This window comes from Tursiops truncatus, chromosome 1 (assembly GCF_011762595.2).
Source record: "Tursiops truncatus isolate mTurTru1 chromosome 1, mTurTru1.mat.Y, whole genome shotgun sequence".
In the NCBI taxonomy this organism is placed as follows: domain Eukaryota; kingdom Metazoa; phylum Chordata; class Mammalia; order Artiodactyla; family Delphinidae; genus Tursiops; species Tursiops truncatus.
In genome coordinates, this window is record NC_047034.1 from 145459760 (window position 1) to 145474643 (window position 14884).

Here is a 14884-nt window from a genome sequence, read left to right on the forward strand (position 1 = left end):
GTTGTGTACATGATTTGGGGCTGAGTAAAACACACATGGGGGAGACCCCTTCCAAGTACTTTATGATTGAGCATGTTAAGATAGTCTTCGAAGGCCCAGTGGAGGGCATGGGGAAAGGGCCAGCCAAGGAAATCTGTCACACCCCTTCTAAAGCTTTGTGATGTGTTTTCCTATGTGTATATTTCTTTCCCACCTTTTGTCTTTAAAATTTCATAAGTAATATGTGAATGTATTCTTATATAAGATTTAATAGTAAAATACACATAGAACTCTTACGAAAACTCCCCTTCAACCCCATCTCTGTATGTGCCCCCATCACACACAGATACACACACATAACACACATTCCCTGTCCCCATAGTTCTTCGCTGTCAATAGTCTGGGCTACATTCTTACAGTCCCCTTTATATGCATTTACAGAATTGTAATAGCTTTTAATGTGAATTAGCTTTTAGGTTAGCGTGTGCACATGCATACGCGTGTGTGTAACTAAATGGAGTCATTAGGTATATATTCTACAGCTTTCTCTGTTTACTCAATATATCTACACCCTTAGTGTTAGACATTTAGATATTTCTAGAGTTTTGCTGTTACAAATAAGAAAGCAGTGAATAGTCTTGAGCGTACACCTCTATGCTGGTGAGCATAAAGTAATCTTTTTTTAATTTGTTTTCTTTCAGTTTTATTGAGATATAATTGATACACAGCACTGTATAAGTTTAAGGTGTATAGCATAATGATTTGACTTACATACATCATAAAATGATTATCACAGTACCTTTACTGAACATCCATCATCTCATATAGATACAGAATTAAAGAAGTAGAAAAAATATATATTTGTCCTTGTGATGAGAACTCTTAGGATTTACTCTCTTAACTTTCATATATAACGTACAGCAGTGTTAATTAAGTTTATAATGTTGTACATCACATTCCTAGTACTTATTTATCTTATAACAAGAAGTTTGTACCTTTTGACCACCTTCCTCCCACTCCCCCTCCCCTCACAATTCCCCCCCACCCCACCTCTGGTAACCAACGACAAATTTGGTCTCTTTTTATGAGTCTGTTTGTTTTTGAACTATAATTGACCTATAATACTGTTAGTTTCTGTTATACAACATAGTGATTTGATATTTATATACATTTCAAAATGATCACCACAATAAGTCTAGTTACTTATGCCACCATATAAAGATAATACATAGTTATTAACTGCATTCCCAACACTGTGCATTTCATGCCTGTGACTCATTTATTTTTCACCTGGAAGTTTGTACCTCATAATCTCCCTCACTTAGTTCTTTCCTTCCCCCACGCCTCCTCCCCTCTGGCAAACACCTGTTTGTTCTCTGTATCTGTAACTGTTTCCGATTTGTTATGTTTGTTCATTTGTTTCTTAGATTCCACATATACGTGATATCATACAGTATTTGTCTTTCTCTGTCTGACTTATTTCACATAGCATAACATCTTTTGGGTCCATCCATGTTGTCACAGATGGCAAGATTTTATTCTTTTTTATGGCTGAGTAATATTCCATTGTGTGTGTGTGTGTGTGTGTGTGTGTGTGTGTGTGTGTGTGTGTATCATACACACCACAACTTCTTTATCCATTTATCTATTGATGGGCACTCAGGTTGCTTCCATATCTTTTCTATAGTAAATAATGCTACAATGAACATAAAGGTGTATATATCTTTTCTAATTAGTGTTTTCATTTTCTTTGGATAAATACCCAGGAATGGAACTGCTGAATCATATGGTAGTTCTGTTCTTTATTTTTTTGAGAAATCTCCCTACTGTTTTCCATAGCGGCTGCACCAATTTACATTCCCAGTGCAAGAGGGTTCCCTTTTCTCCACATCCTTGCCAATACTTGTTATTTGTTGTCTTTTTGATAGTAGCCATTCTGACAGGTATGCGGCAATATCTCATTGTGGTTTTCATTTGCATTTCCCTGATGATTAGTGATGTTGAACATCTTTTTATGTGCCTGTCTTCTTTGGAAAAAAGTCTGTTCGGATCCTCTGCCCATTTTTTAATTGGGTTGTTTGTTTTTTAGATGTTGTTGTATGAGCTCTTTGTATATTTTTGAGTATTTACCCCTCGTCAGATATATCATTTGCAAATATCTTCTCCCATTCAGTGGGATCCCTTTTTGTTTGGTTGACAGTTTCCTTCACTGTGTAAAACACTTTAGTTTGATGAAATCCCATTTGTTTATTTTTGCTTTTGTTTCTCTTGCCTAAGGAGACATATTCAAAAAAGTATTAATAAGGCCAGTGTCAAAGAGCTTACTACCAGTGTTTTCTTGTAGAAGTCTTATGGTTTCAGGTCTTTACATTTGAGTCTTTAATCCATTTTGAATTTATTTTTGTTCATGGTATGAGAGAGTAGTCCAGTTCAATTCTTTTTCACGTAGCTGTCCAGTTTTCCCAGCTCCATTTATCAAAGAGGCTGTCTTTTCCCCATTGTATGGTCTTGCCTTATTTGTTGTAGATTAATTGCCCAGATAAGTGTGGGTTCATTTCTGGGCTCTCTGTTCCATTGATCTATGTGTCTGTTTTTGTGCCAGTCCCATACTGTTTTGATTACTGTAGCTTTATACTATAGTTTGAAATCAGGGAGCATGATACCTGTAGTTTTGTTCTTTCTCAAGATTGTTTTAGCCATTTAGAGTCTTCTGTGTTTCCATACAAATTTTAGAATTATTTGTTCTAGTTCTGTGAAAAATGCCATTGGTATTTTGATATGGATTGCATTGAATCTGTAGATTACCTTGGGCAGTATGGTCTCATTTTAAGAATAATTTTTCCAATCCATGAACACGATCTATCTTTCCATCTGTTTGTGTCGTCTTCAGTTTCTTTCATCAGGGTCTTACAGTTTTCCAAGTACAGGTCTTTTACCTCCTTAGTTAGATTTATTCCTAAGTATTTTATTCTTTTTGATTTAACAAGTAACCTTTAGGATAGATTTCTAGAAATGAAATTGCTGAATTAAAGGGTGTAAATGTTTCAAATTGTGACAGATAATCCTAGATAACCATCTAACAAGTCTTCTCCAATTTACATTTCCATTAACAGTGCATGAGAATACCTATTTCCGTATGTGCTTTTCAGACCTCAGTGTTATTCATATCTTTTTAAGGGCATGTGTTAAAACCTCCTTGATGTAACTGCTGCTCTTAAGAGGTTTATAGTTTGCTGAGAGTATCTCTCTGGAGCTGAAGTTTCTCACCCATTTTATTTTTAAATGGATAGAGTTGGAATGTTGAAGATTAGTCTGAGTATTTTGGAGCACTTATGGAGAATTGCATGTTTAAGTGCTTATTAAATTTCATTATTAAAGAGCTAACACTTACTTGGTATTTTGTTTGTATCAGGTACCGTGCTGAGAGCTCTAGATATGTATCTCATTTAAGCCTCATAGCCTGTATTAGTCATCTGTTGCTGTGTTACGTTTGTCCCAAAGCTTAATGACTTAAAACAACAAACATGTATTATCTCACAGGTTTTCTGGGTCAGAAATTTGGAAGCAGCTTAGTTGAGTTGTTCTGGCTAGGATCTCTCTAAGGTTGCAGCTAAGATATACGGCCAGGGCTGCATATCTGAAGGCTTGACTGGGACTGAAGCATCCTCACTCATATGGCTGTTGGCAGGAGGTCTCAGTTTGTGCCACCATGGCTTCTCCATGGGGCTGCTTGAGTGTTATCACAACATGGCAGCCGGCTTATCCAGAGTGAGTGATCCAAAAGAGAGCAAAAAGGAAGACAGTGCTTTTTTATGACCTAGTTTTCAAAGTTGCCCATTGTCACTTGCACTTTATTCTGTGGGCCAAAAGTGAGACACTCAGTGCAGGCCACGCTCAAAGGAAAGGGAGTTTGTGTCCACCTCTTGAAGGGAGGACTATCAAAGATTTTGTGGACATATTTTAAAACCATCACATGTCCCTATGAGATGGTTGTTGTTATACCATGCTACCAGTGAGGAAAATGAGTTCACACTTATGTAGCCTTATCTCCTGCTTCCTAGACTCTACCCTCTACTCTGCTTGGTCTACCCTTCTCAGCGTCCATCCCAGACACAGAGTGTTCATTCTTAGCCATTCATTCATTTGGTAGATGCTTATTGAATGCCTGTCTTTGTGTCAGGCGTATTATGGAAAATAAAACAGACATGGTCCTTGATGACATTGGAGCTTACAGTCTAGTAGTGGAGGAGAGAAACCTTAATTTAAAATCACACACATAAATAAATCATTGTCGCTCTGAGAAATGCTATGAAGGAAAAGTATTCCTGGGCCTATTCTTGCTATTGCTCCCTACCTCTTCCCTGATGCCACACTCACCCTTCTAACCTAGAAAGGATAGCTGATTTATTTCTATATATAAAACTCTTACTTCTCTCTCAGAGTCTGATTTGAGTCCTGCTTCAGTGAAGCCTGTCCCTTTCAACCTGCACTAATATTTTCTTAGACTGTATTCAGTATCACATTTAGTACTTGTTTCTTTAATGTTACCTATCTACTTCTACCTCTCCCTCTCCCTCCCTCCCTCTCCCTTCTCCTCTCTCTTCCCCTCCCCCTCTCCCTCCCTCCCTCTGCCTCTCCCTCCTCCTCTCTCTTCCCCTCCCCCTCTCCCTCTCCTTTTCTCACTCATATTTTGCTCCTGCCCCCCAGGCCTTCTTTCTATTCTTCAAATATGCCAAGCTCTTCCCCACACTGGGACCTTTGCCCTAGCAATTCCCTCTGCCCTGAAATGTACTTCTTTTTATCTCTCTCTCTGGTTAATTCCTATTATTTAGATCTCAGTTTAAATTTCATCTTCTAATAGAGGCCCTCTCTGGCAGTCCAATTTAAGTAGCTACCCAGTCACTCATCGTCACCTTATTTTTTTTTCACATCTTTATTGGCGTATAAATGCTTTACAGTGTTGTGTTAGTTTCTACTGTACAATAAAGTGAATCAGCTGTATGTATACTTATATCCCCATATCCCCTCCTTCTTGAGCCTCCCTCCCACCCCTGCATCCCATCCCTCTGGGTCGTCACAAAGCAGCGAGCTGATCTCCCTGTGCTGTGCAGCAGCTTCCCACTAACCATCCATTTTACATTTGGTAGGGTATGTATGTCAATGCTACTCTCTCACTTCATACCAGTTTCCCCTTCCTCCCCATGCCCTCAAGTCCGTTTTCTACCTCTGCGTCTTTATTCCTGCCCTGCCACTAGGTTCATCAGTATCGCTTTTTAAAATTCCTTATATATGCGTTAGCATACAGTATTTGTTTTTCTCTTTCTGACTTACTTCACTCTGTATGACAGTCTCTAGGTCCATCCACCTCACTACAAATAACTCAGTTTCGTTCCTTTTTATGGCTGAGTAATATTCCATTGTATATATGTGCCACATCTTCTTTATCCATTCATCTGTTGATGGACATTTAGGTTGCTTCCATGTCCTGGCTGTTGTAAACAGAAGTCACCTTATTTTCATTTTGCTCTAATGTATCCCGCTATCTAATTTTTCTTATATCAAATTGTCTGTCTCTTTGTACTAAAATGTAAACTCCAAAGATCACTGACATCTGTGTTGTTCACCACTGGAATAAAATAGGGCTTAATAGATATTTGTTGCAGGAATGAATGAATGAGTGGGTGAATGAAAGGAAAATGGTCTGACGCCCCTGAACACATCCCTCCTAAAAGGAAAGAGGGAGAAGAGTTCCAAGGCTCCTCACTGCACTCCGTTGTTCAGAACACGCTGGGGCTCACTCCAGGAGCTCTCCTTAAATACTGTACACAGTACTTATTACTATCTAATACTTTGCTTCTTTGTTCTTCTGTCACCTGCTACCAGGATGTAAGCTCCATGAAAGCAAAACCTCACAGTCTTATTTGCCACTTTCTCCACAGTTCTGGGCACAGAGAAGGTGCCAGACATTTGTTGAAGAAAAGAATAAGGGGTCAGGTTTACTTTGTCTTGTATCCATCTGATGCCTACCACAGGGTTAGGCATGTCACAAGTGCCCAGAAACTTTCATGGTTACTCTGTGAGGCCATTCTGAATATAATTGCTATTGGTAGATCTGTGTCCTCATCCTAGAACTTGGGACAGGAAAGCAGTGTGGAACCAAGTTTTGAGCCACATTGCAAGGTTTTTAGAATATGATCTCTGCAACCTGAAACAGTATTACACAGGTTCCACCAGTCCTCATTCTAGAGAGAAGTCCAGCTATTTAGAATTTTACCCATAAATAGCAGAAGGGAAGATACTTTTTATTTTGATTCAATTCCTATTTTAATACATTCAGTCAGCCAGCAGGTCAGTGGGTATTTATTGAGCCCCTTCAGGGTACAAAGTAGTGCTTTGGTTGAGCTATTGAGTTTGAAATGTTAATCACATTGTTAAACCAAAACTAAATCCCCAGGCAGTTGAAAGTGCCATTCAAGTTGTCAGGGTTCAGTTGCTGTCAACTGTATATTGTGATGTTGGGCTTTTACTTTATATGTTCCCACTTGGGCAGAAACAAAAGTTCAGCAAATAACTGAGGTGGTATTTTTTACCAAAATAAAATCTTTCAGAGGTCCTTGATCATTAGCTTTCTTCCTGTCCAGTTGTTGAAGGACTGTGTTGTAATTACTACATCTTTTGGGTAATTTAAGATTTTTGCATCTTGTAGCTGCCAGGAGTGGGGTAAAGAATAATGCCTGCCTTTCCCTCCTTGGCGCTGGTATTTAAACTGGGCAGGGAGAGAAGGGGTGTTACTGCTTCCTCCCACATCTCAAGTCTATCCAAGGTACTCTGCAGAGTTCTTCTACTCCGGTGACCTGACCGGGCAGAACGTCTGGATCACAGAATCACATGATGCCCAAAGGTGCTTGACATCACCATCAGCTGTAGAGTGTGTAAAGGGAGCATTGTTCTACAAGTTCTGTTTTCATTGTTTATTACTCATTTCCTTTCAGATTTCTCTGCTGACTTCTGCAGTAAACCACCTCAAAGCCAATGTCAAGTCAGCTGCAGACTTAATTAGCCTGCCTGCCACTGTAGAGGGACTTCAGAAGGTAAGTGCTGTGTATGGGCACTGAAATTAACCTACTGTAATTCTGTCTTCTTACAAATTCTCTTTGAAAGGCTGGCGTTTGAAATCAGCTACTCCAAGGACAGTAATAGAGTTCAAGACATCTCTGCTTTGGTCTGGTTGGTTGGGCCTTTAATTTGCAGCAGGTGGTTTTAGCTATGGTTTATATAGATTCACACCTTTTTATTTGGCTTTCCAAGTCCCAGGATTGCTTTGCTGGGCCTCTTGTGTTAACATGTGTGGGTTTGCTTTTCATTACTTGCCTGTTTCAGTTCATCATCCACAATGTCTTTATGAAAGCAGAGCAATTGTACATGAGAATTGCTCTAAGTTGCTATTATTTTCCATGATTGAGAAAGAGAGGGGATTTTTTTTGTTTGTTTTCATTGGTTTTGTTTTTTAAAGATAATTTGGGGAAGTGCAAAATAAAAATTCAGGATGTGATAAATACTGGCAAGGATGTGGATAGAGGGGAACTTCCAAACACTCCTGCTGGGAGTATAAATTGGTAAGAAGCATTTTGGAAAACAATATATATTATTTTATAAAGATAGAGAGACACACCCTCTAAGCAAATCACTCTTAGGTATATGCCCTAGACTCTAGGGCCTAGGCAAACATTACTTTAGAATTTCTATTTACTTGATCCCTAGGATTCAGCCTAGAGCAGGAGGCAGTAACCAACCAGTTGAAGAATATGTTGGGATCTTTAGAGCTGGGTGGGGAGAGTGGGTAGGGAATGGAAGGAAAAGAGTGCTTAATGGGCACACAAGCAACATGAGGGTTAGGCATCTTGTAGCTGCCAGGAGTGGAAGCAGGATGTATGTATATATATGTAAAAACTTACCAAGTTATACATTTTAAATACGTGCAGTTTATTGTTTCTCAGTTATATCTTAATATATATTCCTGTAGCAGTAAGTGGAAGAAGGATTCTGGAGCAGGGAACCCCAAACAATGGGTATCAAATCTAGAATCTTTGGCTTTTAAAAGTCAGTGTGTGCTGAGTTTGATTTGATTATATACCAGGCTCTATAAACAGACAAATTGTTTCCTCAAAGGAGTGAGAAATTCCTAAGCCAGAAACAAAACTTGTTATTTTATAGCCACACCACCTGTGTGTGCTCAGTCTCTGTAGTCTGCTGTTTGTCCAATATGGTCATCTGCTTACAACTTAAAAAAAAAAAGTAGGGACAACTTTGATGAGACCAGACTGTTTTTGCCATTATTCCCAAGGGTCAAGTGGGGAAAAAGGTAGGCCTCTGTAGCCTTTAATACAGAAGCAACTCTGGCAGTCTTGCATTCAAAAAGGAAATTGGTTTATTCTTGCATTCGTTAATTCAACAAACATTTGTGGGGCTTCCTCCAGTATGTGCCAGGCACTTTGCAGTTGGTGAGAATACTAGTTTCAGGGTTTTGCTCTAGAGTTCACATGGCTCTGTCAGCTGCTTCCTTAAAAAAAAAATCTTAAACAAGAGCTTACTATCTTCTTGCGTCCTGATGGGCTCATGCATCCAGCCAGTGAAGATTCTCTAACAGTGGATGTCTTTGAATGCTTGTAGCTGCTGTAACAACAGACCTTACATAGACAAAATCCCAGCTTAGAGACTTCTACCCAGTATGTTGTCTCTTTGCAAATCTGTGCATTTATCATGTCAGGCACTACTTTTATTACAGGTGGCTTAGTTTTGAAGTGGTAGGTCATCTCAAAAAACCTAACTCCAGTGTATCTCATGTAATTTTTTTTTTAATGTTGAAAATGTCATTTCTTTTTCTCTTGGATTCTTGGCTATCAGTATAATAAACACACTTGGTTAAAAATACTAATGGGACACTATAAAATTATCAGTATATCTTAATGAAAGACCAAAACCTATCAAATTAGTAACACTCTTTTAGATGTTCGTGTAGGACAAGGCTGTTTTAAAAGATCATTTCTGAATTATATTCCTAAGTCCGCAATCCACTTGGGCTCCTTGGACCTAATGAAAGCAAGTAAGCTACTAGCCGTATCTAACTCTACTCAGTAGTTACTGATGGGATTCTAAAGCAGAACACATGCTGCCAAATGGAATTTTCCCTTCATCTCTACAATGCTGGGTTTTCCAAGGCCAAAAATGGTTCCACCCATTTTCACTCAAAAGTCATCATTTGCTCCTGAGAGTGGCAATCTACAATGATAGCTCTGACCATCTGCCTGCAGGGCTTCATAGAGGCAGTTTGTGGGAGAACTTTACCTACAGATCCCAGATTTATAAGTTAGTTTTTTGGGGGGTTTTTTGTTCTGTTTGTTTTGTTTTGTTTTTAAGGAAAGATCTGGCTTTCGTCTATGAAAATTATGTGTGTGTGTATGTGTACTTTCTGGTTAATTGTGTCAGTATAAACTACATGGAGTTCATAGTTCGAAGGTATTTGAAATAATCCCCCATTAGGTCAGTGGTTAAGTAAAATCACAATGCTATACCACTACACTCCCACTAGAATGGCTAACATGGAACAGATTGAGGATACCAGTATTGATGAGGAGAGGGAGTACAAAAGTTAAGCCTACGTCTACCATGTGATCAGCCACTCACCTCCTAGGAATTGTGATAACAAGAAAGCTTATGATGAAGAGAAATGAAAGCATATGCCCACATGAGGGCTTGTACGTTAATGTTCATAGCAGCTTTATTTGTAATAGTCAAATGTTGAAAACAACCTAAAATCTAAAACACCATCAGCAGGTCAAGGTGATGTATCTGTAGAATGGAATGCTACTCCACAACATGCTGAGTAGCTACAACACGCATAAATCTCAGAATAATTATGCTGCATGAAAGAAGCCGCACCAAAAAAAAGTACATGCTCACTCACTGTTCTATTCATGTAAAATTCTAGGAAATGCAAACTGAGGTATATAAGTGTATGGATAGATAGATAGATAGTGACACATATATATATAGTGATAGAAAGTGGATCAGTGGTTGCCTGGGAACAGGGAGGGAAGAATTACAAGGAGGCATGAGGGAACTTGGGGGTGATGGATGTTTATTATCTTGATTGTGGTAATGGTTTCACAGGTGTGTGTGTATATATATATATATATATATATATGTATGTATATATATGTAAAAACTTACCAAGTTATACATTTTAAATACGTGCAGTTTATTGTTTCTCAGTTATATCTTAATAAAGTTATTAAAAAATTTTAAAAAGGAAAAAACACTGACCCTACTACATGTTTCTGTTCAGAGTGTTGCTTCCATTGGCAATACTTTAAACAGCGTCCATCTTGCTGTGGAGGCAATACAGAAGACTGTGGACGAACACAAGAAAACCATGGAGTCACTGCAGAGTGATATGGTACGGAAATCTACAAATGCTACAGAAAGTTAGCATACTCCTGCCTACCCTTTTCTGTGTAATCTTGTGATACCAACTTTCCATTTACCTAAACAGGCCCCACAGGCACCTTTTTAAAAGATAAAATAAGCAGTGTTGATTGATTTTACTACAATCTATAAATTGAGGTAGATAGGATTAAAAGCTGAGTCTTTTGCAAACGTGGTAGAGGAGTTACAGCACTAAGACACTGTCCTTAGAGTTGAATGGGTAGGAAGGAAAACGGAAAAGAAGGAAAGGGGAGTGGGGAAGTGTCTTATTTATTGCTACATAACAAATCACCCTAAGACTTAGTGGCTTAAAACAACAGTTTATTATTTCTCACTGTTCTGTGGATCAGGAGTTTGGGCAGGGCTGTTAGACTGGGAATGATTAGAGGCAAAGCAAAGAGGAGCTCCAGAGGATGAAAGGCCATCTTGGGTGTTCCAGCTTCAGCCTGTCTCGCAGTCGAATACAGCCACATGTGTGACCTCATCCTATACCACGGGGAACAGGAAGCCACCCCACCCCCACTGAGCCCAGTCAACCCACAGAATCATGAGAAATAATAAACTTGTTTTAAGCCACAAAGTTTGGGGATGATTCTTTTTTTTTTTTAAGATTTTTTTTTTTTTGATGTGGACTGTTTTAAAAGTCTTTATTGAATTTGTTACAGTATTGCTTCTGTTTTATGCCATGGTTTTTGGACGGCAAGGCATGTGGGATCCTAGCTCCCCAACCAGGGATCAAACCCTCACCCCCTACACTGGAAGGCGAAGTCTTAACCACTGGACTGCCAGGGAAGTCCCTGGGGATGATTTATTATACAGCAACAGATAACTGAGACAGAAGCAAACCCCTGCAGTGCTCGGGAATTGTTTTCAAACATTGCTTAATGCTGTGCAGATGTAAGCTGTCTGCAGTCATTCAGAGGCCTTAATTAATCTCCTAACGATACTCAGCTCCATGAAAGATTTATGAAGGGTGAAAAAGGATGGCACAGCCCTCGCTGTCCTGCTGGAGAGATGAGTTATACATGTATGAAATCAGGACAGTTCAAGGCACACAAAAGTTCCCTAGCTTCTCCCCCAATTTCTAGATCTGCCCTACATGCTCTTTTCAAGCTTTGGAGTTTCAAGTTTAAACTGGGCAGTTTGTACCAAGGAGACCTGGGCTGTATTAGAGCTCTAGAAAGGAGGGTTTTTCATTTTCTTCAGAACAAATACTCCTCACTTTTATTTAGTGGGGCTGACCCAGAGGAAAAAGCCTTGATCTAGGTATCCAGACACCCTGGATTCTAATTCCAACTCTGCCACTGAGTAACTGTGTGATCCATAATAATAAAGACTTCTCTAACTCAACAGTTCTTTTATTATTATTTTAATAGCTTGAGCATTTTCTCAAAGTAATTATTTTCTAAAATACTTTTTACTAACTCAAAAATTCATACTTTATAGAACCATGGGGTTTTTTCTTTTTTTTTCTCATCCTCTCCTCCTTTTCTCTTTGTTGTTACCATTTGTCTCCTATAAAAGCAGAGTTGACAAATGTCTAGGATTTCAGATTTCAAGGAAAACAGTTTATTTTTACCAGTTGCATCCTGTTATCATTAAATGTGTATCTTTTAAACTTCCATGGTTTCCAGTGGTAATCCTCCCACTGAAGAAGCCATACAAAGTTTTTCCATTAGAGGGAAAAGTGTATATAAGCATGTTATACTTCAGTCGCCGCCAGGAGAGACTTGAGCAGTGGGAAGGGGATGAGGAAGGAAGGGTAACCCTCATAACTCTTGGCAGGTGCTGTACAAACTGAGAAGCTAATAATGTGCACGGTTGGTTACTGTGCTCAGTGCCCAAAGCCAGTGGTTCCTTGACTGGCTGTTCTTTGAATGTATAAAGCTCTTTAGTCCTGGGGAAACAATGACACTAACCAGGTTCAGACTGAGTTGGTCCTGGGAGATACAGTGGTTGTATAGTTTCTCTGGGAGTACAGGTGACAGGGAGAGGAGGCCTGGTTTCTAGGGAGTTCATTCCATTCAGAGACTGAGAAACAGAGGACCTCAGTTCCCTGACGCAGTCTGGGTGCTGCTGATCCAGTCCAGGCTTTAGGCTGGGGATCCCAGAAGTACCTGGTGCCCTCAGGCCTAGCACAGGATTGGTCATACCAAGGCTCCTGGGAAATAGTTGTTGATTAATCTGTGGATGCCACCTGTGAGAAGCTGGAATGTTCCAGGACCGTCCCTGATGGATAAGCAAACTTAGTTATTACTTATTGCCTGTACCAACCTTCATTCCTGTTCACAGAATCAGCACGCCTTAAAGGAAACCAGTGGAAGCAACCAGATCATTCCATCACCGTCAGCTACATCTGAACTTGACAGTAAAACCCACAGTGAGAATTTGAAACAGGTACTTTTGTCTCTGGCTTAACTCCCTATGACCATTGAACTCTGGAGGCGGCCTGAGTAGCGTAGGCTCCATGTTGCGATCCCTGAGCAGGCATCTCGTGCACACGTTTGCCTGCCTGAGAGCTGAGCAGAGTTGGGGGGGGTGTGGCTCTGTCAGGGAGCCAGCGTGCTGCCTGTGTCTTCCTTGGCAGTCTGCTTTTTCTCCCTGCATGTCCATCAGTGGAGTAAATTCCTTTTCACATCTTGAAAGTCATAAAGTGACCAGATTATCCTGAAACTGTTTTTGAACAGTTTTTGAATAGCAATCTGGGCAAGTTAAAGATGGATGGATAGCAGATTAATTCAAAGTGATGGCTGTTTGGGGTCACAGTAAGTACTAAGAACATTAGAAAGCATATCCTGGAAAATCAAGATCTTCTAAAGACCAGAGGAGGGAAAAGGATGAGTTCAGAATCACATTAAAAAGAATAAAAGAAATCTTCACTGCGAAGAATTCCTGTCCTGAATTTAATGCCCTTTAAAGCCTATAATCATCATTCCTTTCTAAATAATCAGTACTGGAGAATGTCAAAAATAATTGAATCTTGTACTAAATAATGCACTACCTGTTATGGTTTTGCTACATGAGCCAATTCAGTAATTGGTATTGTTTCTACGGTAGTTTTGTTCTGACAAATTAGGTTACTGAGCGTTTCAGTCAATAACCCAGCAGGCTTTCTCGCCAGCAGGTGAGGTAAACATTGGGAAATCAATTCTCAAGCTCTCAGCTTTCTGGGACCAGAGAGTGAATCATGTTGGTAGTCTCTTCCCTCTTTCCCCCTCCTGTCTAACTGAGGTCAGACAATTCCAGAGGGAGTAAACTGGGAGCAGTTCAGAGTGGAGGGACAAAACAGAGACTGACAATCAATGGTCAAGAGCAGGAAAAGGAGTTTACTTCAATAAGTTGACATAATAATGGTTGTTCAGTGCTGCTGGCCTGCTTGTCTAGTACATGTCTTTAGCTGGATTCCACAACTTGATTTATTTCCACTCCAGGATATCCTGTACCTCCACAACTTTTTAGAGGAGGTAAACAGTGCCCTAGTGGGGTACCAGAGAGAGAATGATCTTAAACTCAAGGGGATGAATGAGACAGTCAGTAATCTTACCCAGAGAGTCAACTTGATAGAAAGAGATCTGATTGCTATGAGCAAGGTAGAAAAGCGAGCGAACCTGTCCTTCAGCATGGTAAGCCTCTTCACGTCTTTTGTGACATGTTCTGTGTTGCAGTGTGTTTTGTCTGTACATGGATGACATTCCACAACCTTTTCAGACCACGACTTCTAGGACACTTGAGAGGCTCCACGTTTGTGTTAATGCTTAATCCTTGTCTCCTTTAATCCTTACACTAGCTGTGTGATGTGAATGGCACAGACAATGTCAGTCCTGATTTGGGAGGGAGATGTAGAGAGGTTCAGTTGCTTGCCAAGGCCTCACCACAAGTAGTTGGCAGAGACGACAAGCTTCCTTTTATGTTGCCAGTGACTCATCTGATAGGGAAGCTCTGGCACATATTTCCAAGGGAGGTCTTCTTGATCTTTACTTTTTTAATTTATTAAGGATGGGAACAATGACAGTGACAATAACTAGAGAATCTTTTGTCATTTCCTTAAGCCCAGATTCGGCTTTCAGACTTGTCCTGTTTCATGGGCATATGAGGGGGATCCCCTTGCAGATAATGTCAGGAAAGCTATTTAAGACAAATCAGTCAGACCAGCTCCTCCCCTTAAGAGATCATTGAGTCTGCCCTCTCATTTTACATAAGAGGAACCTGAATGACGTACTAAGTCACTGATGCTGACAGACCGTATGGTTTACTGGTTTTCATGTTATTGCAAATAAGATGTGGTGGTTGTTTCTTTTAATCACCTTTCACATATGCATTGTTCTAGAATCCACGTGGGTCATTTTTTAATAGCTGCGAGCCCCACTCTTAAAGATTTCCCACAGCCAAGACATAGGCATATAGAAATGGAAACCAAATA

At 39.8% G+C, this 14884-nt stretch overlaps 1 protein-coding gene across 3 annotated transcripts in view; it reads left to right on the forward strand.

Moving 5' to 3' along the window:
- Positions 1-14884, forward strand: part of EFCAB14 (EF-hand calcium binding domain 14) — a 37547-nt gene that overhangs the window by 12088 nt on the left and 10575 nt on the right. Inside the window, exons 4-7 of one of the 3 annotated variants that reach the window (XM_019937850.3) lie at positions 6972-7070; positions 10325-10435; positions 12757-12861; positions 13896-14087. In XM_019937850.3, the coding sequence (XP_019793409.1) occupies positions 6972-7070; positions 10325-10435; positions 12757-12861; positions 13896-14087 (507 nt within the window). The remainder of the gene's footprint in view (positions 1-6971; positions 7071-10324; positions 10436-12756; positions 12862-13895; positions 14088-14884) is intronic. The other 2 variants (XM_019937851.3, XM_019937852.3) reach the window with 2 other exon arrangements.